Source organism: Muntiacus reevesi, chromosome 1 (assembly GCF_963930625.1).
Source record: "Muntiacus reevesi chromosome 1, mMunRee1.1, whole genome shotgun sequence".
In the NCBI taxonomy this organism is placed as follows: domain Eukaryota; kingdom Metazoa; phylum Chordata; class Mammalia; order Artiodactyla; family Cervidae; genus Muntiacus; species Muntiacus reevesi.
Window position 1 is genome coordinate 56,456,162 of NC_089249.1, and position 24,967 is coordinate 56,481,128.

General features: G+C 53.1%; 1 protein-coding gene across 6 annotated transcripts; it reads left to right on the forward strand.

Annotated features, from left to right (window-relative positions):
* The first annotated feature begins 1,180 nt into the window (after positions 1-1,180).
* SEPTIN3 (septin 3) lies at positions 1,181-24,325 on the forward strand. Of its 6 annotated transcripts, none has more exons than XM_065923991.1 (11): positions 1,181-2,534; positions 9,997-10,188; positions 11,992-12,120; positions 12,771-12,852; positions 14,995-15,132; positions 16,392-16,509; positions 17,375-17,470; positions 19,458-19,557; positions 20,778-20,829; positions 21,113-21,206; positions 23,408-24,325. In XM_065923991.1, exons 1-11 carry the CDS (start codon positions 1,181-1,183, stop codon positions 23,471-23,473), a joined length of 2,421 nt encoding a protein of 806 aa, XP_065780063.1. In that variant the 3' UTR covers positions 23,474-24,325. The 6 variants fall into 6 exon arrangements, with proteins under 6 accessions (XP_065780063.1, XP_065780071.1, XP_065780081.1 ...); XM_065924027.1 differs by lacking the exon at positions 1,181-2,534 and adding an exon at positions 5,043-5,173; XM_065924036.1 differs by lacking the exon at positions 1,181-2,534 and adding an exon at positions 5,043-5,173 and having other exon boundaries at positions 19,461-19,557.
* Positions 24,326-24,967: the final 642 nt, after the last annotated feature.

The following is a 24,967-nucleotide window of genomic DNA, read 5'->3' on the forward strand; positions in this document are numbered from 1 at the left end:
TTCTCCAGCCCCACCCCAGCCCACAGAGAGGCGTCTCTCCTTGCCGTGCAGCTTGTGGGATCTCAGTCCCCCCGATCAGGTTGAACTGGGGCCACGGCCGTGAAAGCAGCACACCCTAACCACCAGACACCAGGGGACTCCCTCTCTGCCTCCTCTTCTGTTTCCTCGGACTCTATGCCACACAGCCGCGGAGTGACCACCTGCAAGATCCCACCAGGTCCCCTTCCAGGGCCCGAGCATCGTGGTGGCCTGGCCCGGGTCCCAGCATACCTGCGGTCTGGCCTCCCCTCTCCCCCAGACACAGCCTGGAAGCCCCATGGAGGGTTTTTAGAAAGACACCACATTTCCTTGCCCTTGGGTCCTCCGTGTGAATTCCCCCAGCCCCAGGTCAGCCTCCCTCCTTGAACCCCAAAGGCTGAGCTAACGCTTCCGCCACAGGGCTCACCTCTGATGTAGCTCGGCCTGCTTCGCTGCCCTGCAACTCTGGGGACCACAGGTCCCCCGGGGAGGGGACAGAGGTGTGTTCACCAGACGAGTCTCCTGTGAACGCTCGTTACTTCTGCACTTCCCAAGCCTCCCCTCTTCCAGGGCCTGCTTCAGCTCCAATAACAGCTCTCATTTCAGCTCCAGCAGCAGGCAGCCCCGGGCTCTTCCCTGGTTCTGGGAGGAGCCCCAGATCTGACCCTGTTCCCAAGCCAAAGGGGTCGTCTTGGCCTCCTACCTGGACGCTGGCACTCCCATTTTGGGGGCTGTGGGTGGGAACCCAGAGTCCTTTGGCTCCTTCTGGAAGACGCAGACAGGCCTCCAATAACCACTGTCCTCCCCTGGGGTCCCCAGACATGTATATGTGACCTCCACGGAGCTGTCCACAGAGAGAGGGGCCCAGGTAAAGAGAGAGGTTTCATCCATCATGCCAGGCAGCCTGCTCACTGGGGGCCATCTTCACCTGGCGTCCAGGTAGGTGTGTGTGTGTGTGGCGTGTGCAGGCATGCAGTGGTGGGAGCTGTAGGAAGGGATGCATGTACCCCACTGAGGACCTGACCGCCCCCTCCAAATAAGGCCCCTTCAGAGGAGGGCTAGCGGCTGGACAGGTGGGGAAGGGCCGGCACCTCCAGGCTCTGGCACCTCACCCCTGCTTGGCCCCTTTGCTCTGTTGATCAGGGGAAGGTGGAAGACCTGGATGGACCACGACTTTGAGATGCAGCCACATGGGGCCCCCGGCCCAGGAAACTCCTTCTCCCGTAGCCACCTGCTGGGCCGCCCAGCCCGCCCCTCGAAGCTCCCCGGTGGGGTGTCGCCTCTCATCCCTGTTCTCAGGAAGACCTTCCATCTGGATGCTTTTTCCCCGAGCCACATCCCGCAGGCTTCCAGCCGGTCGGACCTCGGGGTGAGGGCCTGGAGCGTGTCCTCCCAGGAGACTGGCAAGAGCCTGGCATCCAGGAAGTTCAGCTCCATCTCCTTAACAGTCCATCCGCACAGACAGGCACGGCCCCTGGGCCCCCTACCTTCTCACTGGGAAGAACTGTCCAGCCCAGGCAAGGAGGCGGCCACCCACGGAGGAGGGAGGCTGCCCACAGCTGGTTCGTCATTGGTGACCCTAGGGCCAGGGGCCAGGGTCCACTCTGAGGGCCCAGGGAACCCAGGTATGGCCAAACCTAGCAGGATGCCCACAGTGGAGAAGCCCCTGGTGAGTTCATACCTGACCCTACCGTTCCAGTCCCGCTTAGCTCCGAGTCCACCAGGTCCTGCAGGGCCGGGCTCAGTGGGTCCGAGGCACCCCGTCCCAGTGACTGCACACGTGCCTGCCAGAGCTTCTCCAGGAAGAGGCAAGCCCCGGTGCAGGGGTATTCCCAGACCCCGGGTGCATCTCCAAAGGGCCTCCCCTACCTCGGGGCCCACGATGGCCATGGACTTGGCTGCTCTGGATAAGAGGCCAGGCACAGCCAGCCGTTTATCCACAAGGGCCACCAACAGACCCGGCTTGACTGTCAACTTGGCTACACCAAATCCATCCAGACTGGACACAGGCATTGAGTCCCCTGATCTGGATACCAATCTGGGATCTGCCATGGACATGGCTACAGCAGGCACAACCAAGCCCGGAGGGGGCATGGACTCGGTAACCCCAGACCCAGACAAGGTGGGCAAAGCCATAGCTACAGCAGGCACAGCCAAGGCAGAAACAACCACAGGGGGTGCAGCCATGGAACGGGCCGCCCCAGATCCAGTCAGGCTGGGCACAGCCAGGCCGGACACAGTCATGCTGGCGAACACAGCCAAGCTGGGCGTGACTACGAATTCTCCAGCTCTGGATACAAGCAGGTTGGTCATAGCCATGGGTCCAGCTGTGCCAGTCGCCCCAGACCCGGCCGCTGGCGAGACCACACTGGACAATGTCATTAACCTGATGACACCAGACGTTGCCACTCACCCATCAATGCTGAGCCAAAGCACAGACACAGCCCTGGGTCACCCTACAGCAGATGCTGCCACGGACTGGGCCACAGAGCCGGACCGGGCCAGAGAAACCAAAGGTAAATGCAAAGAGCTGGGCTGGGGAGGCAACAGACTGCGGCGGGTGGGTGGGGCAGGGGTGTAAGGACCTGGAAATAGATTGTGTTTGGCTAGATCTGGAAAGGAAGGGAAGTGTTTTTTAAGGTGAGAATGACATTTCTTTTAATATCTATGTATTTAGTTTATTTATCTGGCTGCACCGGGTCTTAGTTGTCGCACATGCAACATGTGGGATCTCAGTTCCCTGACCAGGGATCTAACCCCCGTCCCCTGCATGCGAAGGTGGATTCTGAACCACTGGACCACCAGGGAAGTCCTGGGAGGGAAGATTTTAACTCTTAGTTAAAGATTTTAACTCTTGCAGCACGTGGAATCTAGTTCCTTGACCAGGGGCCAAACCCAGAACCCTTGCATTGGGAGCTTGGAGTCTTAGCCACTGGGGGGAGCGCTGTTAGCTGTTGCTTAAAAGTGTCTTACCTGGAATTCTTTCTTGGTCCCCTAGCCCCAGCGCTGTAGTCCTACAGGGTGAGTTGGAGATTTGTATGTTGGAAGTCCTACATGGAACTATAAACAGGTCAACACAAGGGCCAAAAGTTCATTTGGTCTTCGAGAGGCTGTGACTTGCCTACATCACATAGCTGGCATGTCTAAAGTGGCAGTAGTGGTAAAGAACCCGCCTTCAGTGCAGGAGATGTATAATAAGAGACTCGGGTTTGATCCCTGGGATGGGAAGGCCCCCTGGAGGAGGGCATGGCAACCCACTCCATGGGCAGAGGAGCCTGGAGAATCCCATGGGCAGAGGAGCCTGGTGGGCAATAGTCCATAGAGTCTCAAAGAACCGGACACGACTAAAGTGACTTAGCAAGCATCCAGGCAAGGTAACGGCAACCCAGGGATTGGAATTCTTCTGGCAGTCTCATTCCCAACCTTGCAAAGGCTCAGAGATTCTGGGTCTGGAGGATGCTCAGAAAGCATCTGGTCCTGTGGCTTACCTGGGGTTGGGGATTGTCAGCCCCCTTCCCACTGCACTCTGCACACTCCGTCTGGGGAGCCCACTCAGGCTCTCGTCTTCCCTCCTCCCTCCAGCTCTCTCTCCATCTTCAGCTCAGCCCTCTCTTCTGAAATGTAGGTGTGGACAGCCAGTGGCCTGCCAGACCCTTCCGCCCAGACAGCTCCCAGGCAGGTTCAGAGGCAGCCCTTTACTTCCTGACTTCTCCCTTGCCCCACCCCACTAGAGACTCGGGCATCCTCCTCTTTCTCTCTCCTTCATCCCAGCCAGTCTGATTCCAACTCTGTGGCCCAACCTCCTCAGTCCCAGGCTCTGTGTCCCTTTCTTTCCCTCCCTCTGCCCCTGCAAGGCCACTCGTCCTCTTCAACTGGCATGAGATGAGGGACTCATCTCATGGGAGCACTTTCTGCTTAACAGCTGTTGGTGACTCACCATTATCTTCTTTTAAAGTCCAGCTCCTTAGCTTGACTCCCAAGGCTGTGGACTTCGCTCTGTATCCCTGTCTGGAATTTTCCCTGCTTCCTTGCACCCAGGAGCCCTGTTGTCCCCAGCACCAGGCAGCTCTCACCTCTGGTCTCCTCACCTCGGCCCTCTTCTTTCCATGCAATGATTTCCCTTCTTCCCTCCCACCTACATTTGTCTTTCCATCTCGGCCCTCACCCCCTCCAAGAAATCCAACAAAACCCCTCTCCCCAGGGTGCCCACCTGCCTGCACCCACAGCTTCCCTGGGCACACCCCACTCTCTGTATGAGGACAGTCCAGCTTTCTGTCTTACCCCACCAGACCCAAAGCCCTTTGAGGACATAAACGATGGTCCTCATTCCTGCGCCCACCTGGCCTGGCAATATGCTATCCATTCATGTGGATTAAATGCAAGAAAGATATTTTTTTCCTGACCGGTAAATTGAGGCCCAGGAAAGAAAGTTCCTGACCAGTTCAAGGTCATAGAGCTCGTCATCCCAGAGCCAGGCCCGGCCTCCTGAACCTGGCAGGGTTCTACCGGCACCCACGCCTGGGCAGAACCCCACGGAACCAGCCTAACATCCCAACCACCGCGTGACTCACGCTCGCTCGCGCACCGCATCCCGCAGCTGTCACTGGTCCCCCGCGCCCCCGCCCCACCCCAGCCTCAGAGAGTTAGAGGCGGGAGCGGGATCCGGGCGGAGGGATGGGATGGGGGCGCCGCCCCCCGCCCGGCATCTCGAGACTGCGAGGCCCAGCGCCCCCGCTCAGCCGGCGCTGGGTGCCCGCGCTCCCGCGTGCGGGCGGGCGGGCGGGGAGCCGGTGCGGGCGCCGCCGCCGTGGGAGGGGGAGGGGGAGGGGCCCTCGGCGGGGCGGGCGGCGCGCGGGTCACGTGGTGCGGGTGGCAGCGGCGGCGGCGGCGGCGGCGGCATCGGTGCGCGCGGGCAGGGGCAGCGCGGCGCCGAGCCACGGAGTCGAAGTCTCGGGCGGGCGCGGCGGCGCGGGGCGCAGGGGCGGCGCGGCCGGGCCGCGGGCCGGGCGGGTGGGCGGAGAGCGCCGAAGGGCGAGGCCCGGCTGCAGGGGCTACTCGGCCCAGGAGGAGCCCGCGTCCCGCTCAGCCTTGCAGCCCCGCGCCCTTGAGCATCTTCCCGGAGGAAACGGAGACAAAGGAGGATTCATGTCCAAAGGTAAGGAGGCCAGCCGGGCCATCAGCGCGCGCCGGGAGGCGGAGGCTGCGGCCCCTACCAGCCCAGCTGGAGATGCTACCAGGGGGAGAGTTGATGCGCGAAGGAGCCCACGCATGGTGACATATGTGCACGGACACACACACGGGGGCACACTCCCCAAGATGTCCAAGCCCGGAGAAATGCACAGACCCGAAGGCGGAGAGACACGGAGACCCCCGAACACGCAGGCGGGCACCGCGATGCGCGCTGGAGCACACTAAGACGTGCACACACATGCACACCACGCACAGGTATCGGGACCACCTACGGCCGGGCTCAGAGACCTGTGCGCTGACACACAGACCCCTTCCCCCACACACAGGGGCGGCGGGCGCACGCTGAGACAGGCACCAGCTGGTGGTCTCCAAGGGAACTCATTGGCCTTCAGAAGACTGGGATGGAGGAAGGGGTATATATCTCAGGGCCCTTTGCTTCTGTGAATGGGAAAGTACTAAGATAGCTTTTGAGATTTCTCCCACTGAGAGCCAGGGGCTGGAGCTGAAATTGCCTCTGCGGGTGGGGGTGGAGTCTTAAAAGACTGCTGGGGTCTGGGGGTTGGGAATGATCTTCGGCTCCGGAAGGAAGAGCCTCCCCACCTCCTGGATCCCCGCGAAGCCAGGAAGGCAGGTGCTATTCTGGAAAGGTCCTCTTCCTTTGCGGCCACCTTCCCAGCAGAGGGGTGGGGTCTCTGGGCCGGACAAAGACAAAGCCCATTCATTTCCCTGTAAGAGAAAGCACCAGGGCCCTTGCTTGTCAGGGAGGTGGGGTGGGGTGGAGGGAGAATGTTGCCATCTCTGTGGGGGCTAAGCCAGAGCTGAGCAGGGGGTGGACAGGGTCTCTCCCGGAGCACGGCTGGGGCAGGTGGCTCCCAGCAGGAGGTGCTGCAGGCAGGGCTGGGAGAAAGCTGGGAGCTCAGAAGGAGCCCCAGGAACCACGTAGGCAGGATGGCATTTTTGAGTTACATCCGGCTGTGAGCCCATCTGGAGCTCTTCCCCACCCCTGGGGAGCCCCTCCTCCAATCCCTGTTGTGGAGGGGGAAGAAGGTCTCATCACAGAGTCAATCTCCGTGCCTGGGGCCCACCCAAGAGCCATTTGCTGGGTTGGAGGTCAGCCGCTCCACCAAGGGAGCAGCATCCAAAGGAGGAGAAAGGTGATGGCTCTGAGTAACATCGGCCTTGCAGTGAGGCTTGCATTAATTCATTCATGGCTGAATGAGGCTTACCTTCATTCATTCATTCATATTGCTGAGTGAGGCTTGCATTCATTCATTCATTGCTGAATGCCTTGTTATACTAGGTATATCGGGGCACAGAAATCTGTAAGACATGGCTCCTGCCCTGAAGAAGGGTGGCAACTGGCCTGTCTTCAGTGCCAGGTTTGTGCCCACACTTTTGTGTAAGCATCAAAGCAACCCAGTGAGGTCGGGACTGTCCCTGTCTTCCCGAGGAGACCACTGAGGCTCCCGGAGGCCGTCCGGCTGGGAGTCAAGGATGGGCCAGCTGCCCATCTGGAGCTGGCATGGCCGGACCTGGAGGGGCTGCAGGGGCAGAGGAGGGAGCTACAGAAATCAATTTTGGAGCTGTCTACACCCTGTGCTCTGGAGGTCTCCTCACCAGACAGTATGAGGCAAGGACCTTGTCTGGGGTCTAGCAGTGTCCTTGGCATTTAGTCTAGGGTTTGGCTGGAATCGGCTCTCACTGGAGGGCCTATAGAATGGCCCAGATGGGATGGAGTGAGTGAGTGAGTGAATGAATGAATGTAATGACTACAGAGGTACTCAGGGGGCTGAGGCAGCACAGAAGAGAGGCATCCATGTGAGATGGGAAAGCGGAGGCTTTCCTGTATAGTGAAGGAAGAGTGGGAGGTCGCCAGGGGCTGGAGCGGGCAAAGGGTCTTTCAGCAAAGGCCGTGACACTGTGACCCGCTGCAGGTTTGCAATGCTTGTGGCTGGTGGCTGTCGTTAGCACATGACTGGTGTGTAATCGCCGTGTGGTTGGGAGGGACATTTTGCCAGCAGGAGTTCTGTGGGTGGTAACAGGGGCTCGATGGAGGAATAAAAGTGGACTCTGCCCCTGGCCTGCTGGAGCCTCTTGAAGTTGCCCGGGAATCTGGTCAGCTGGCCTCTTCTCCAAACCAGGTTGTGTTCGGGGAGTGGTCTTTCAGGATGCTGCGGTTGACAGGCCGGGGCTGAGCAGGCTGGGGTGAGGATACAGACTTTATAAAAACCCTTATAAAAACTCCCATAAATAAATACCAGACTCATTTCCAGGTCTGTAGAGTAAGACCTTGCCCCCCCCACAAAACACACACATGCACACAGATGACTCCATCTCACAACAGTGGTTGTGGCGACCCAGTGGGCTGGCCGTAGTGTCTGGGGGATGAAGAGGACCGGCCTGGTGAGCAGCTGGACAGGGAAATCGGGGCACTGGCCCCAGTGCAGGTGTGCTGAGTTGGGCCCGGAACCACGTGCGGAGTGGAGGCGCAGGCCAGGCTGCTGATAGTCAGCTGCTTCAGGCCCGAGCCAATCTGGGTGCCTTCTGGAGCCGCCTGGCTGGCAACAACTTCCTGGGAAGCAGGAGGGAACCACGCCAGGCCCTGGGGAGGTCCCGAGACTCCGTCAGATTTGGCTGTGCCCGCAGATGACAAGAATGGTTTCCAGTGGGGAGAGAGAGTCATGCCAGGACCAGGGAAGGGACCAGGTGGTGGGGGTGCAAGAACAGACTCCTGGCTGGCTTTGCAGGTGGGGGAGGGAGGTACTCCTGTCCCCTCTCTCTCTTTCCCGTCTGCGGCTCCATCACTTCTCCCTGGGAACCAGAGACCCTGCAGGGGGTAACCAGGAGCCATAGGATTCTAGAATGGCCAGGCTGGAAGGGGGCCTCCAGAGAGCGTGGAGTCCAGTCACTGTGCTGGGCAATTAGCATCTAGGGCACCTCCCTGTAACAAGTGCTTTCTCATGCACCACTTCATTCCCCCTCATGACTGGGAACCGGAAAGGGGCAGGACCGAGAGGGTTTGCAGCAGTGAGGCAGAGCCGGGGTGCATCTCACATGCGGGGCCCCCCACAGCCTTAATCACTATCCTAAGAAGTTTACAGAAGAGGAAGCAGGTACATGGGGGCAGGTGGTTCACCCAAGGCCATGGAGAAGGCAAGTCACAGAGCCAGGCTCTTCCCACGTCACCTCACACCCGCGTCTTATGGGGATGGAAGTGGAGATGCCATGTCCCGAAACCCACCCTGGAGGACAGTGCCCTGATGAGGGAACACACAGATTTCTCATGTATATGAGCATACCCATGATGTGCCAGACCCGGTAGGATGTTTGCCTTTCTCCCCCAGGGAAGGGCTGTGATCTCAGGCTTTCCTTTCTCCTGTTACACACCACGCCAAGAACACAGCATGTCATGTCATCTTAGGCCCATGACTGCCCCTACTTGGGCCTCATCCTCTCCTCATTGGTCAGCAGGGGAGGCTTATTCCTCCTCAGATTTAAAACTAAGGCTTGTAGAGGATTTCCCTGGTGGTCCAGTGGTTAAGACTCCATGCTTCCACTGCAGGTGGCATGGGTTTGATCCCTGGTCGGGGAACTAAGGTGCCGAATGCTATGCAGTGCAGCCAAACAAAAAATCTGAAAGCAATAAACAACTTAAAAACTAAGAATAGAGTGTGGAGGCTGTCTGGGACTCCTCAGGGCACAGAGACCCCTACTTTGCAGCAATGCCCATGGAATAGAGGTGATATTGAGACTGGGAGACAGGAGTGATGCTCACTCTGCTGAGTTGAGGTAGAGCCCCATGTGCTGTTTTTTTTTTTTTTTTTTAATTACTTTGTTTCATCAGGTCTTAGTTGTGGCACGCTGGATCTTGCATTATAGCTCACGGGCTCTATTTGCAGTGCACAGGCTTAATTGTTCCTCAGCATGTGAGATCTTAGTTCCCCTACCAGGGATCGAACCCACATGCCCTGCCTTGCAAGGCAGATTCTTAACCACTGGACCACCAGGGACGTCCCTGACCCATGGGTTTCTAAAAGACAAAGCAACTGGGTCAGGGACAGGCAGGCAATAGATTTTAGGTCCAGAATCCTAAAAGGTCTTTGCTTTGCCCTTTATTTGGGTGAGGCAGGACTCAGGTTGGAATAACCCCAGACATCTCTTAGGTCAGTGGTTCTCAACTGTTGGCAGTGCCAGCCAACATTTGGCACTGTCTGAAAATACTTTTGATCATTAAATTGGAAGGTACTACTGGCATCTATTAGTGGAGAAGGAAATGAAAACCCACCTATTCTTGCCTGAAAAATCCTATGGACAGAAGAGCCTGGTGGGCTATAATCCAAAGGGTCACCAAGAGTCAGACGCAGCTGAGTGACTAAGCATGCACTGGCAGCTAGTAGAGGCCAAGGATGTCACTAAATGGTCTACAATGCCCAGGACAGCTGCCTACTCTAATTATCTGACCTAGCATGTCAGTAGTGCCAAGGCAAAGAAACCCCTGGGTGGGAGACACAGATCTGGTTCTTTGGAGCAGTGAGGTGCATTTGAAAGTACCCCAGCAACTGGGTACTGGTCCAGATTTTGCATCTAACTTGCTCTGTGTTCTCGGGCGAGACCTTACTACCACCTCCCATCCCCAGGCCTCAGTCTCCACATCTGTGAGATGGGATACCTGTACTGGAGGACATCCATGGTCCCATCCAGGCCTAACTCTGTGTAATTTTGTATCCAGAGAATAAAACTGTGGTGTCCCCGTGACCTCAGCCCGCCTCTCCCACCTTGGCTTTGCAGGGCTCCCGGAGACCAGGACGGACGCAGCTATGTCAGAGCTGGTGCCTGAACCCAGGCCTAAGCCGGCAGTGCCCATGAAGCCTGTCGGCATCAACCCCAACCTGCTGGGCTACATCGGCATCGACACCATCATTGAGCAGATGCGCAAGAAGACCATGAAGACCGGCTTTGACTTCAACATCATGGTGGTTGGTACGGAGGCCGTTGGCTCCCTGGAGACCCTCGTGGCAGGCAGTACCCTTTAGAATCCCACCTCTTTCTTTAGGATGGCCTCAGCCCTGAGCTCTTCCTCAGAGAAAAGATCTTAGCGTGCTGATCACAAAGGCCTGACTCCTTCTGACTCCTTTCTCCCCACAAGGCTGGCTGCTCTGAGGGTGGGAGATGTGGGTGGATGACGGTCAGCCTGGCCCCGTCACCCCCTGTCTGTACGCAGGCAGCCTTATAGCTGCGCTCAAGGCCTGGGAGCATCACCCTTGTTCTTCCCCACCTTCAAGAGCTGGGAGAGGATCAGAGGAAGAGTGGCCTTCTTTCTGATCTTTGGTAGTGCTTTCAAGCTTGAAGAGAATTTTCAGGACATTGGTCACTTAAGTAGGGTCACTGGGCCACAGAATATAAGAGCAGGGAGGGACCTTTGCCTTTGATCGTAGTGACACATTCTCTCAGTTGCTGAAACTGGGATCTGGGAATCATCGTTCTTCCTCCTTCTTTATCCCCAATCCAGCCAGTCATCAAATGCTGTCAGTTTTACGTCACAAATATCTCTCCAGTCTGTCTACCCTCTCCATCTCCACTGCCAGCACCCAAGCTACCAGCTGCTACTACCCTGGGTTACCACGGCAACCTGACTCAGAGCTGCTCATACATCTGGGCCAGAGTGTAAATCATCTGGCACGTCTTGCTCTAAAACACACTGGCTAAACTAGACAGCGTGTGTGATATAACTTCTCTGTCTCCTGGTTCTCTGTCTTTTTCAATCCATTGTCTACCAGTGGCTGAATAATTTTTCCAGCCTGCAAAGCTCATCATCACCCATCCTACTTAACAATCTTCATAAGTTTAAGGGTTTGAATTCCTAGCTTGGCCTGGTACTACTTCTCCACTCATCTCTTAGCACTTCCCATGTAGCATCTTTGTTGTTGTTCAGTCACTAAGCCATGTCTTACTGTTTGCAACTCCATGGACTGCAGCATATCAGGTTCCCCTTTCCTTCACTGTCTCCCAGAGTTTGCTCAAATTCATGTCCATTGAGTCAGTGATGCTATCTAACCATCTCATCCTCTACCACCCCCTTCTTTTTTGCCTTCTTTCCCAGCATCGGGGTCTTTTCCAATGAGTCGGCTCTTTGCATCAGGTGGCCAAAGTATTGGAGTTTCAGCTTCAGTGTCAGTCCTTCCAATAAATATTTATGGTTGATTTCCTTTGGGTTTGTTTGGTTTGATCTCCTTGCAGTCTGAGGGACTCTCAAGAGTCTTCTCCAGAACAATTCAAAAGCGTCGATTCTTCACTCAGCCTTCTTTATTATCCTGTGATTCTTGTGCATGTTTGAGAAACACTCTGCCCAGGCCAGTGGTTTTCACCTATCTTTTAGTTGTGGAGCTCTTCCTTGGAGTGAAATCTTCTTCAGAAGTGCAGTGTCAGTATGTAAAGTAATTCCATCTTTAAGTGTGATTAAAGACTAAAAACTTAGGTCAAGCAAAAACGAAATGGAAAACCAGTACACAAGTGCAGAGGTTGCCCCTTTCCCACCGCTCCCAGGGCTCCAGAAGGAGAGAATGTGCAATACGACTAACGTTTCCCCAGGTCCTTCATCAGTAAATAGGAAAGCATTCCCACCCACTCGCTGTCCCTGCTCAGCCTCTAGCCTCTCCAGTGAGCATTCAGTCAAGGACCTGGATCACAGCTCTAGAATTCTATAAGCTCAGGGGAGAGATGCTAGGCTTGGGAGCTGGGCCTGGGTTCTCCCGGCCTTCTCATCCTCCTCCTGTCTTGCTGCAGGTCAGAGTGGACTGGGCAAGTCAACACTGGTCAACACCCTCTTCAAATCCCAAGTGAGCCGCAAGGCCTCCAGCTGGAACCGGGAGGAGAAGATTCCCAAGACGGTGGAGATCAAAGCTATTGGGCATGGTGAGGACCCGGCAGGGACCCTGACGGGCATTGTTCCAAGGGCCTCTGCCAGAAAAGGGGAAGAATGGGGCATCTGGGGGATGAGATAAGTGAAAGACAACCTGAAGACAGAATAGAATTAAGCCCTTGAACACGATGGAGCCAACTCTTTAGACTGTACGTCCAGAGAAGGGGGTGAGGGAATTACAGAGGAATGAAGTAGGATTTGAGTGGGATGATAAAGCCTGGTAGATTTTTTTTTCATTTTTTAATTTGGCTGCAGCAGGTGTTAGTTACAGCACGAGGGATCTTTAGTGGGGCACACAAACTCTTTGCAGCATACAGAGTTCACGTCTGCAACCCTAGTTCCCTGACCAAGAGTTGAACCTGGGCCCCCCTGCATTGGGAGCATGAGGTCTTAGCCACTGGCCCACCAGAGAAGTCCCAAGACTGGGTAGATTTAGACAGACAAAAGGGGTAAGGAGGGCATTCCAGGTGTAGGGAACAGTATGAACAAAGGTGTTGAAGTGTTGAGGACCCTGAACTTGATTTTTGCAGTCATTGGTCTTGTAGAAGTAAGGAGCCCAGATCTCCCCAGCGGGTAGGCAGTGGGGCACCTGGCGTCAGCTGGAGGAGTGACCCCCCGGGTGCCTTTTCTGTTCGCTCCCCAGTGATCGAGGAAGGTGGTGTCAAGATGAAGCTGACTGTCATTGACACCCCGGGCTTTGGAGACCAGATCAACAATGAAAACTGGTATGTCTGCCTGTGTGTGAGACCTCCACCCTAAAGACTGCAAGGCAGACACTGAATGCAGAGCAGATTCACTCAAACTGAGAACCATCTGTGCCCTCCATGCTGAGGGCTTAAGTGGCAAGACTTGCTGAAAGAGGGGAGGGGGGTTGTCAGGAAGCAAGCGGAGAGGACCAAATGGGGCCCGGGCGTGAGGATAGAGGGGACAGAGCAGAGGCAATGTCAGCCGAGGCATTGCCTGGAGATGAGAGTGGGTCAGGAGCCGGAGTGACGGAGCGGGGGAAACTGGGGTGCAAACCCAGGCAGACCTGAAGGTTGTGGCAGAGAGCTTAGCCTGAGGGCCAGGTGTTGGCCACCTGGACAAACAGAGGATGGGAGGAAGACAAGGGGGAGGGCAATTTCCATGAGGAGAGAGCCTCTGGGGATCCAGTGTCCAGCTAAAAGAGGGGAAGTACACTGCCCAGGTGAGGATGGAAGTGTCGGCTGCGAATAGAATGCACAGTGCCTGCCTCATGGTGCAGCCAAAAAAAAAAAAGAAGAAAAAGCAGAATGTAAGTGTTCTGAGTTGGGTCTTATTCACACTCTTACTGAGGGCTTCCCAGGGGGCTCAGTGGTAAACAATCTGCCTGCCAATGCAGGAGACACAAGAGACGTGGGTTCATTCCCTGGGTCGGGAAGATCCCCTAGAGAAGGAAATGGCAACCCACTCCAGTATTCTTGCCTGGAGAATCTCATGGGCAGAGGAGCCTGGCGGGCTACAGTCCTTGGGGTCACAAAGAGTCGGACCTGACTTAGCAACTGAGCACGCACGCACACACACACTGAGGCCTGTAGCCTGAGAGCCAGCCTCCCAGATGGCTCGGAGGACGTGCTCTGAAAAGGTGGGTGGAGGCCAGTGTACGAGTGATTTTTGACGGGATGCGTGTAGCCAAGCATACATCTCAGCAGAAGGCTTCTGCCAGTCAAGAGGAACAGAGATCTCTGTTAATGATTTTAGTGCTTTTCTAAATAGGGGACGGTGCAAGAATTTGGGTCCAAATTTTTTTTCCCTGAAATACAACTATTGAAGGGCCTGTTTCCCCAAAGCACAGAGAGCCTTATCTTGTTCCTTCCAGGATATATTGTAGGTCAGTGACTACAGTGACTAATGACTTAATCCTTGTAAAACCAGATGGCAAGTGACATTCTTTGCTTTACAGAAGGTTCTGGGCAGAAGTTTGCTCCCATACAGGGATGAAGACAGCTGTACCTCTGTGAGGGAGCCTGGGGCTGCCCCAGACAGACAGGGCCTGTCAACAACACACCTTGGAATTGGCTGTGTTGATCTTAGAAAGTGGCTGGTCACCTTCTTCTCTGGCTATCCACATACTCCTAGACAGGGAAAGGTTACTATTATGGCAACAGCCATGACCATGATGAATTATTGTGCTGGGGTTATTTTTCGCCTATGATTATAATATGAATTATTATAGTGCCAGGATTGAGCACTTTCTATGTCCCATTTCTCTCTTCTGTACTGTGTTGTTGTTGTTTAGTCCCTCAGTCGTGTCCAACTCTTTGCAACCCCTTGGACTGTAGCCCGTCAAGTTCCTCTGTCCATGGGATCTCCCAGGCAAGAATAGTAGAATGGGTGGCCATTTCCTTCTCCAGGGGATCTTCCTGACCCAGGGATCGAACCTGCATCTCTTGCATTGCAGGCGGACTCTTTACCACTGAGCCACCAGGAAAGCCCCGTTCAGTATTATACCTCTGTTCTAATTCTTACATGAATCTCTCCAGGCACCTGTTATTACTCTCTTTTCACTTATGAGAAAAGAGCTTCAGAGAAGGGCAGAGACTTCCCCAGAGTGGCCCAGCTAATAAGTGTTGGATGTAGGGAAAGTGTGCACTGCTATCAGGAGTAGGGTGGGGTTCTGCAGGTTCCCATAGGTCAGTCAGAGGGCTCGGACCCCAGAGGAGTTCTGCCCTTGATAACAGGGAAAGCCATCCATGGGGGCCGAGGGAGAATAATCAACAGGTCACCTAGAGCCCTCGGGAGGCAGGGAATGAGACGGATGTGAGAGCCTGACTCCTGATGCTGGTAAGAGGAGCTCCCAGATCGTGTCCTTCTGGGACCTCCATCTGCTTTCTTCCCCCCTCCTCTAGCTGGGAGCCCATTGAGAAGTACATCAATGAGCAGTACGAGAAGTTCCTGAAGGAGGAGGTGAACATCGCCAGGAAGAAACGCATCCCTGACACTCGCGTCCACTGCTGCCTCTACTTCATCTCCCCGACCGGACACTCGTATGTATCAGTCCTGCCCCCGTCCCTGGACCTGCCTCTGGTTTGCATCATTTGATCCCAACCCATAGTGAATGACAAATATCTAGACTCAGCTAGGGAGGTCAGGTGGGCCCCCACATAGTCATGGCCCTGGGAGTCCCCCAGAGATTCTTGACAGGAGAGAGAGGCTGACCACCATCAGCCCCCATGCTGCCCATCCGTGTGTTAGCACCATAGCATGACTGTGCCAGCAGACAGAAGTTGGTTGCTGTGGGCAAAGGGCTCCTCGTTTGTTCAGTAGATACCTGCTTTGCAGAGGCCTGGGGTCAGGGGCAGCAAGAAGGATGAGATGGGGAGGGCCTGGGCTACTGGGTTGGGGCTGGTGTTTAGGTAGAGGTGGGGAGGGGGGACCCAGCTGTAGCCATTTGGAGGGTTGCCAGCCCAGCAAGAGGAGCCAGGTGTCCAGTGATGAAGGCTGACAATCAGCAAGGCATGTCGGGAACTCTGGTTGTGAGTATCAGGTGGGGCTGAGCCATGCAAATGGACAGGCAGGCCACCTTCCTGCTGGGGAGGTCTCCTAACTGTCATTGAGCCCAGCGGCTAGGCAAGAATTTCATTCTTGAGATGGTGGCACCAGCGCGGCAGGCCCTCAGTTGTGGAGGAGCCAGATGTTCAGCAGGTTTTCGACGGTGCAGGTCAGGAACTCAGCAGGAAGTTTCACATTTATCCCTCCCTAGAGCCTGGACCCAAGGTCAGAGCAGGCCAGCAGGCAGCTTGACTTAAATGAGTCTGGTGGACTTCAAACTACAGCCAGATCGGAGCCCCAGAGCCCAGAGGCCCTCGGGGAGGTGAGGGGCCAGGCCCCAGCTGGACCCCTGCAGGACTACTTGGGGACCAGGGGGAGGCCTGTCCAAAAGTGCTGTCCCGTAGGCAGAATAGACACATGTATAACCATGACACGAGGATGCATGGGTAGGGATAGCAGGCCATGGCTGTTCCCAGGAGAAGGAGATCTCAGGTCAGAAAAGGTGTCGTGAAGGAGTGGTTTGAGTGGGGCTTAAAGAAAGCCAGGATATACCCCAGAGCCAAGGGAGAGAGAAAGGGAGTTGGTGGACCACGTGTGGGTAGAGTGTTGGGTTCTGTTCTGCAGACGGGAGATGGTGGCTACCCAGCCAGTTCCCAGCCCAGTCCTCCTGTCCCAAGGGTGCCCCTGGAGTGGTGGCAGAGGCTGAGTGGGGAGGGCCTGGTGGCTCTGACACCCCGCCTTCTCTGGGCCCCAGCTTGCGACCTCTCGACCTGGAGTTCATGAAACACCTCAGCAAAGTTGTGAACATCATCCCCGTCATTGCTAAGGCTGACACCATGACCCTGGAGGAGAAGTCTGAATTCAAGCAAAGGGTGAGAAGGTCTTTTCTCCTTTCCCTGTCCCCATGCTTGCCTCTCCCCCTCGGGTCCAAGCCCTCTCCTCTCCTTTATTACTATATCCACCTCCTACCCCATTTCCCACCCGGCTCCTACTCAACTATTAAAGAGGCGAGACTGGTGGAGAAGAGAAGTTAGTGTGGCTCCAGCCTTCTCGCCCTCCAAACTTGCCTGCAAATACCACTAAATGCATAAATCACCTCGAACGTAAGAAACCACTCTACACTGTTAGGTTGCTTGAAGGACGAGACTAATCAATCAACCACTTACTGGTTCTTTATCGTTATTTCCCATAAGCTCTGTCCTGTGCTGGACACACAGGGGACTGGGTTGGGGAAATGCCGGAGAAGTATAAAGACGGTTGCTGCCTTTAAGAAACTTCATCAAGGAGATTGCTGAAAAGCACTGGGTGGCTTCCTGGAGGAGATTTAAGCTGAGCTTTGAAAGAGGACAAACGGGGAGAGGCTGCGGGTGGCGAGCTGGACCTCTCTTCCCTGCCAAGAGGCGTGAAACAAGTATGGCATGAACACTGCCCACGTGGAGTCTGTTCTCAGTGGTCCTGCTTGTCTGGATCCTGATCTTACAGACCCTGAGGGGAACAGACCACATCCCCTGATTCTTCCTCGTGGCAGGCTGGGGTGGGCAGTGGTAACTGTAGGGCTGGGGCGCCCATTCATTCAGGATCCTCCTGCTGCCCAGGGCCTCAGAGTTCAAAGATGACCGGACTGCTATTTACCCCTCTGGCCTCAGTGTGCACACATTTGCACACGCGTGCCCGTGCACACATAGCCCTCTCTGAATCCGGATGCTTGGCTACCATGCTTCTCCTGCCTGCCTCCAGGTTCGAAAGGAGCTTGAAGTGAATGGCATTGAATTCTACCCCCAGAAGGAATTTGATGAGGATTTGGAGGACAAGACAGAGAATGACAAAATCCGGGTAGGTGCCTAGGACTCTGTTCATCACATAGATGCCTGCCTTGGTCCCCCTGGGATATGTATCATGTACCACTTCTGTTTTGCCTCCTGCTTTCCCCTTTCCAAACTCCCTGCCCCACCTTGCCTGACCCAGACCAGAAGTGGCATGGGAGAGGATGAGGACTGGGTGCCCTGGCTGTGACTGTGAATCCTGCACCCAGAAAGCCAAATTCTCCTGTTCATGCCCAGAGCCAACAAAAGCCTCTGGTTCCCCCACCTGGCCAAGCAAAACCAGAGTATGGGGTGGTGGAAGAATATAGGCAGGAAAAGCTTCAGGCAGAGCTCCTCCTCAGTTTCTCCTTTTTTAAAATTCAGAGATCAGGCTAGATGAGTGGCTTATCGGCTCTTTTGCTCCCCTAGAAGAACCCTTTAAAAAAAGCTAAGTGTCAGACTCTAGTATGTTGTTTTTCAGTCTCTCAGTCATGTCCAACTCTTTGCGATCCCATGAACTGTAGCACGCCAGGCCTCCGTCCTTCACTATCTCCCGGAAGAAATTGCTCAAATTCGTGCACTGAGTCGATGATGCCATCCAACCATCTCATCCTCTGCTGCCCCCTTCTCTTCCTGCCTTCAGTCTTTCCCAGCATCAGGGTCTTTTCTGAGCAGCCCCTGAGGCGTTTCCTGGGAATCTTAAGGCTTCATGAAACCTGGCTGGGAAACCCCTGACCTTTATGATTTCCAAGATCCCTCTCAATTCTAAACTTCTACTGTTCTGTGATTCCTCATTAGAATCCTGGGTTCTAGTCTGAGCTTTTCCACTAATCACTGTAACCTGGGACAAATCCCTCGCTTTGGCCTTGAGTCTCCTTCTCCATCAAGTGTGGTAACCTAGGAGAAGCCTGATATAGTTGAGACAGGTAGTTCATTGAAAAAATCAATTGAAGAAATCATTTTAAAAATGAAGCATACAAATCTTAAATGTTTTAAAATAGATGTTTTACTGAATTATTAAAAGATCAAAAACATATCATGTTCATTAAGCATTCTTTTTATATAGAGACAAGGCCTCTTCTTTGGAGATAAGTCCACTCTTTATTTAAATTCTGTGCTTTTTAAAAAAAATAATAATACATTTTTTACTACGTCTAGTCTTAGTTGTGGCATGCAGGCTTTTCATTGCAGCATGCAGGCTTCTCTCTAGTTGGGACTAGAGCACATGGGTTCTGTAATTTGCAGCATGTAGGCTCTCTAGTTGAGGCGCTTGGGCCCTGTGGCATCTTAGTTCCCTGACCAGGGATCAAACTCACGTCCCTTGCTTTGGGAGGCAGATTCTTAACCGCTGGACCACCAGGGAAGTCCTGCTAAACCCATTCTTAATGCAAAAGGAACTCAGCTTTATCAGGTCTTTCTGAAACATTCTATTTTCAAAGAAACAGATCTCCACACTGATATGTCCTCAGCTTATATAATAGTTAATTTACCCAAATGCAATAATAGCACACACCAAGCAGATCAACTTGGGAACAGACACCTGCTGGAATAGAGGAGCCTAGGTACGTCAGAAAGTGGCCTTTGACCTCTGGCAGGGCAGCAGGTATGGGCCTCTGCCAGTGTGTGGGAGACCATGTAAAACTCATTACTTTGGTTGTCCATTGGGTGGGTGTTGTCTAAGAGGTCTGTCTTTCTTGGCTAGCTCAGAGTTGTTCCAAATCAAACCAAACCTCTTAAAAGTGCTCAAGAGTACAAAGCATTCTCCAGTTGTGGGAAAGCTGACTTACTGAGGTTAACCAGCCAGGCAGGGGAGCAATCAGGTCTGGATCCCAGGACTTCAGACTCCCAGTCCAGTGCTCTTTTTCAGAGACAAGTGCCTGGCCTCTGCCATCAGTGGGATCACTGAATGAGCTTCAGAAATGTGCAGTTCAAGGTTAGAGGCCCAGGACCGTATGCCATCCTACCCTTGGAGGCGCAAAGAGTAGAAGGATGACATGCGTATGTGTCTGCTTTGTCAGCAGGAGAGCATGCCTTTCGCTGTGGTGGGAAGTGACAAGGAGTACCAAGTGAATGGCAAGCGGGTCCTCGGCAGAAAAACTCCCTGGGGCATCATTGAAGGTAATTCAGTGCATCTTCTTGAAGAACTGGTTGCCAGTCAATTATGCTTATTAATTAAGTATCTGTAGGTCAAGGCACAGTCCTAGGATGCAAGATATAAAATGAATGCCAGCCAGAGCCAGCCAGACCCTGCCGTAAGGGGCTTACAGTCTAATTGAGAAGCTGAGACTCATGAGCAGGAAGCAATAAAAGATGGATTTAGCACCTGACCGGGAGGCACTAGCTCGAGGGTCAAAGGAGCTCAGAACATGGAGAGATTAATAAGGATCAGAAAAACCAGAGAAAGGTTTTCACATGAAAGGAGGCATGATCTGAAAAGCTGCTGAAGGGTTGTTCTGATGTTGCCATTTTCATTTTATTAGGAATGATGTGACCTTGAGAAGGTCACAGTGATTCTAAGAGCTCTCAGAGAATCACTTCAGTGATGAATTCATCATGATACCCTCGGAGTGGGGCAGAGTAGGCATGACTGTTCTCAGATCATCCTCCCTGAGGCACTTGGGTATCAGGTTAAGTGTCCTGCGCAAGATCATGTGACTTATTAGTGGTGAAACCTGGATTTTAGACCTGGATATTTTGATTTCAAAACCAAGTTCTTCCCGTTATATCATGTTGTCTCTCATTTTTCTATCCTTTGTTGGGATTTTTAAAAAATAACCTTTTTCTCATCATTTGCATTGAATGAAATTATAAGAATATCTGTCCTACCCATAGATTATGAGAAAGAGGGCTCATGACTTAATTCTCTTTGGTTTCCATCGTCTTTGTCAAGTGATTTGCAGTTAGTAGGCATTCAGTCTATGTTGAATTAGATTTATCAAGCCATCATGACCTTTTTAAGATGGCTTGATTATTCTGTCTGTGTGTTTATTGTCTTCCAATCAGATTACAAGCTCCTGAAAGATAGAAATTGTGTCTTCGGCCTTGGGCAAGTTTCTTAGACTCCCTGTGTATTAGTTTCTTTTCCTATAAAATGGGGAATATAATACTACATATGAGATATTATTCCACAGAGTCTAGAATAGTATTGTGCCCTTGTCACTGTTTCATGAATCCTTGTTCAATGAGTAAAATCCAGTGCGCTCGAGTGCCAAGATGAGCACACCTCTGGAAGGTGACAGTGGCCCGGCCCATGGTTCAGTCCGTGACCTGAACAGAAATTCACCTGCTGGTATCTGCATTAGTGAAGTGACCACCTGTTTTTGTTTGTTTGTTCACAGTGGAAAACCTCAACCACTGTGAGTTTGCCCTGCTCCGAGACTTTGTCATCAGGTAAGACACACCCCTCCCATCCAACGGCAGGTTTAATTATTTGGGGTCCAGAGGCCACTTGTTCAGATCCACTTCCTCGGTCCCCAGGTGCCTCTGACAGAGCTTCTGCTGCAGTCCCAGCTCCCACCTTGAAGGACAAGGGGCTCAAGAGGGGTCATTGGCTCTCTGGTCCCAGTCATTGGGTCCAGACCCTGGAAGCGACGTGTTGACCTCAGACGTGGGTCCTCTCTTCCTCCTCCTGCCCCTAATCTCATCCCTCTTTCTCTTGCCCTGTGTCCTTCAGGACCCACCTCCAGGACCTCAAGGAAGTAACACACAACATCCATTACGAGACCTACAGGGCCAAGCGTCTTAATGACAATGGAGGCCTCCCTCCGGTGAGCGTGGACACAGAGGAAAGCCACGACAGTAACCCATGACGACCTTTTCTCTGTATCATCACACATACCCACTCTTCCACACACACATCCTCAGACCACCACCCACCACCTTCTTCCTTTCTACTCTGTCCCACAGGCCTGTCTGGTAATTGTGGAGCATCTTGTCTACAGTGTGTGTGTGTGTGTGTTGTGTGTGTGCGAGAGATGAGTGTGTGTGTGCACGCGCTCATGTGTGTGTATGTGTGTGCGCCCGTGCAGGGCTGAGGTATTTATACTGCCTCCCTGGAAAGTTCCTAGTAAGTTTGGTTCCTCCATGGCTGTCCATTATCTGTCTCCTTTCCTTGTGTCCCAGAACAAGGCGTGTGCCTCACTCAAGAGGTCTGGGGGAGGCTTCATTTAAAAATGATGGGAGCAGGTGAGCCTCAGGTAACGCTTTCTTATCTCTGAACCCACCTGTGAGCAGAGACCACAGAGATTCTCCAAAGACGGCCTGTGGAGCTTGACCTGGGATTGGGGAGTGGGGGGGAGGCGGCGGCAGAGTTGAGGACTTAACCCTCTCTGTAAGCCCGGTGATCTGTGGTGAGGCTAGGACTTTTTGGGAAAAGAAAGATCAGTGGAGAGCAGAGAAGTTGGCCAGTGCTGGGCTCCTGAAGAATTAGTGCCTACACGTGGAGGAGAGAGCTCCACCCTTCGGTCTGTGTGGCATTCACTGTCCAGAAGCTACCACCTGTCTCTGTCGCAGACTGCTGCTTTCCACATATCCCGCCCCCTGCCCCCCGCCTCACTCTCCTCTGCTCCTACCTTCTCTCTTTCTCCCCTTTCCCTCCTTCCTTTGTCCTGCCCCCTCTGACTTCTTTCATTTCCTTTTAGCCTAATCCACTTGAGCTGCACTCCTATATTTAGGATTTATGTCCAGTTTACTTCCAAAAGTGACTTTAGGCCACTTAACTTTAGGCCCAGTAAAATCACAGGACAGTAAAAAAGGAGATTACAAGGGAAATCAGATCTGTAGAAAAGCATGGGAGACAAGGTTTCTGCAGTTGAGTGATGGAAAGGGCCCTGAGCTTGTGGGCAGCCCAGCAAAGGAGCGGACACAGTGAGCTAAGTGGTTTCCACTGACTGGTTAAAGAAACACGTGTGCTGGTCAAGTGAGACAACCTTTCTTCTAGGTGTTAGGTCCTAGCAGAACTGAGTCTAAAGAAGTATCAAGAACAATATACAGTGTTTGTCTTTCTTGGTCCTTTGGCTTCAGAGACAGTTTCGAACCTCATCTCCCTTCTGTCCATTGGGATTCTTCCTCCTTAAAGCTGGCTTCTGTTTCTCCTCCTTCTTGTATATACTTGACCTCCCTTTACTTCTCTTCTATTCTCTTTCTCGTGTTGAAGCTCCTTGCATTTTTGTCTGTCTTTCTCTGCTTTCTGCACTTCCTCTTCCTCACCCCTTTAGACATGCCCAATGACATTCACAAGCCTACGTGTAGCCTTCTCTTGCCTTCCCCTTCAGCCCTATATTTATTAATGCATATTTTTTCCATGTTGTTTGACACACAAGTTACTCTTTCTCCTTTATTCTGTAAGGTGGCTAAAATTTCAAGCTGGAGAAACAATTCCTAGCCTTAGGCAAGGGGAAAATTTGACACAGTTTACAGTAACCTCTTGCAACCTCCTGTTTCATCTCCTGGTCCAACCCGAGGTGTTTTACTGGTCCTCTACAAATCCCAGCATTTATAGGCCCTTATCACTCAGGTGCTAGGAAAACATATAGACTTAAGACCAAGATTCAGCAGACCAGGAGAAAGAGGTGGGTGATCAGATTGCTAGTGGCCCCAAACTCACAGTCTCCAATCTTTCCTGGAAGCTCATTACCAGTCCAACCCCCGTCTTCCCTCACCCACACAGTTATTCCAGGTTAGGCACCAGTCAGAGCAGAACAGTGCAGAGTTAGAGTCCAGAGGTTGCTAAGTTTCAACAGAAGAGGGACCCCTGGCTTATATGAAGACGTGGGACTAGACACCTTGACCTCACAGGGAAGGTCTGGGGTGGGAGTCGGGGGGGACTGGTGAGGCTGAGGAAGAGAATAGGAGAATAATGCTTGGTGCTCCTAAACCATGATCTCAGCCTCCCTGGAGAAGCTGTTCTGTATGTCTGCTGTCAGCTGCCGGTCTCCACACCCTCAACCGTTCTCAACCCCCCCTGCAGGGAGAAGGCCTCCTGGGCACTGTCCTTCCACCCGTGCCAGCCACCCCCTGCCCCACTGCCGAATGAAGGCCATTCCAAGCGCCGCTCCTCCCTCCATTCCTCTCAGCTCTTCTTGCTGCAGGGCCACGCGCTCTTTAGTGCTGTGCGTGTCGGGCCCACCGCCACAGCCCCTCTCAGCCCTCAGCAGATGGGAGGGGCCAGCTGCCTCTTTAGGACAGTTGCCGCTTCCATTTATCCACACCACCCCTCTCCTCCCAGTTGGAATGGAGTTCCCGCCAGCATTGCCCTCCTCCATCGTCTGTGTCAGCCGGTCCTAGCCCATCTGTAGGGTGAAAGAACTCACCAAGAGCTTCTTCTGCCCTTGCAAACCCATATCAGCTACTTGTAACCATCTCCAAGGGATATGGTGTTGCTCCCTGTCCATTCATCTGCATGAGCTGCTCTTGACTTCCTTAAAGGGTCAAGAAAGCAACTTTTCTGCTTGTCGGATTTGTTGACATCAGCTGTGTGAGCCCCAACGTGGGACAAGGGTGTCTCCTTCATTGCTTAAAGCTTATTTGTAAGGATTGGTCACTCCAGTTGTGGGGGAGCAAGGGCTAGGATCACTTTTTTAAAAAAAATCACCGCTGGTGACTGGCCCAGATTGCAGCCACACACCCTCCCTACCCCATATAGCAGCCATTTAGGAATGGTGGTTTTCCTGAAGAGACATTCCTGGAGTTGACTTCCTTATCCTTAGATTTTAAATAAGAACTAAACACACATACCGAATTCCAGAAGCTCACAAAATGTGAACTCTAGGAAGAAAAAAAGCACCCTTCTGTTCACTTAGCAATAAGAGGGAATCTTTTCCCACATACCCTGGCTACTCCTACACCCCACCCCTCCCCTACTCCATTAATGTGAGTAATGAATTAGCCTGGCCACAGTCGGTTACTGTAGGCTAGTGGAAAATCCCCAGTGGAGGGCAAAGTCCTCCCATCAGATGCATGAATGTTTGCGAATGTCGGCTGCCACTGCCCACCCCTGCACTGTGTCTTTATGGACTACCCCTTGCCCACTGCCCAACCACTTCCACCTGGACACAACTTGCTCAAAGGCTGGTGACTTGTGGGCCATTCATCTACAACCAAGTCCTGATGGAGCAAGAGGCCCAAGCCTAGGGGATGCAAGAACGACCCATTTCTTAAATGTTACCAGTCCCAGCCAACCTTCTGGTGACATTACAGCTAATTTACCCAATTGAAAGTAAGCCAACAGACACTCAAACTGGTTGTGTAAATGTTGTTAGACTTTATGTGTTGTACAACTAAACATTGCTCTTTAAACAATAACTGTCTGAACTGTGTTTTATTTGTGCTCCTCATTCTTGGCCAAATTAGCTATTACATCATCTCACTCTTGCGGAGGGTGAGACAGGACCATGTTGGTAAGAAGCAGACACAGAAATTAGAGATGGAAAAATTTTGTTCATCTTCAGTTGGCAAGAAGTTGGTCGCCAGGCATTATTCCCTGGAGTTTTGTATCCAAAATGAGTTATAGATCTTTCATACGACCTTG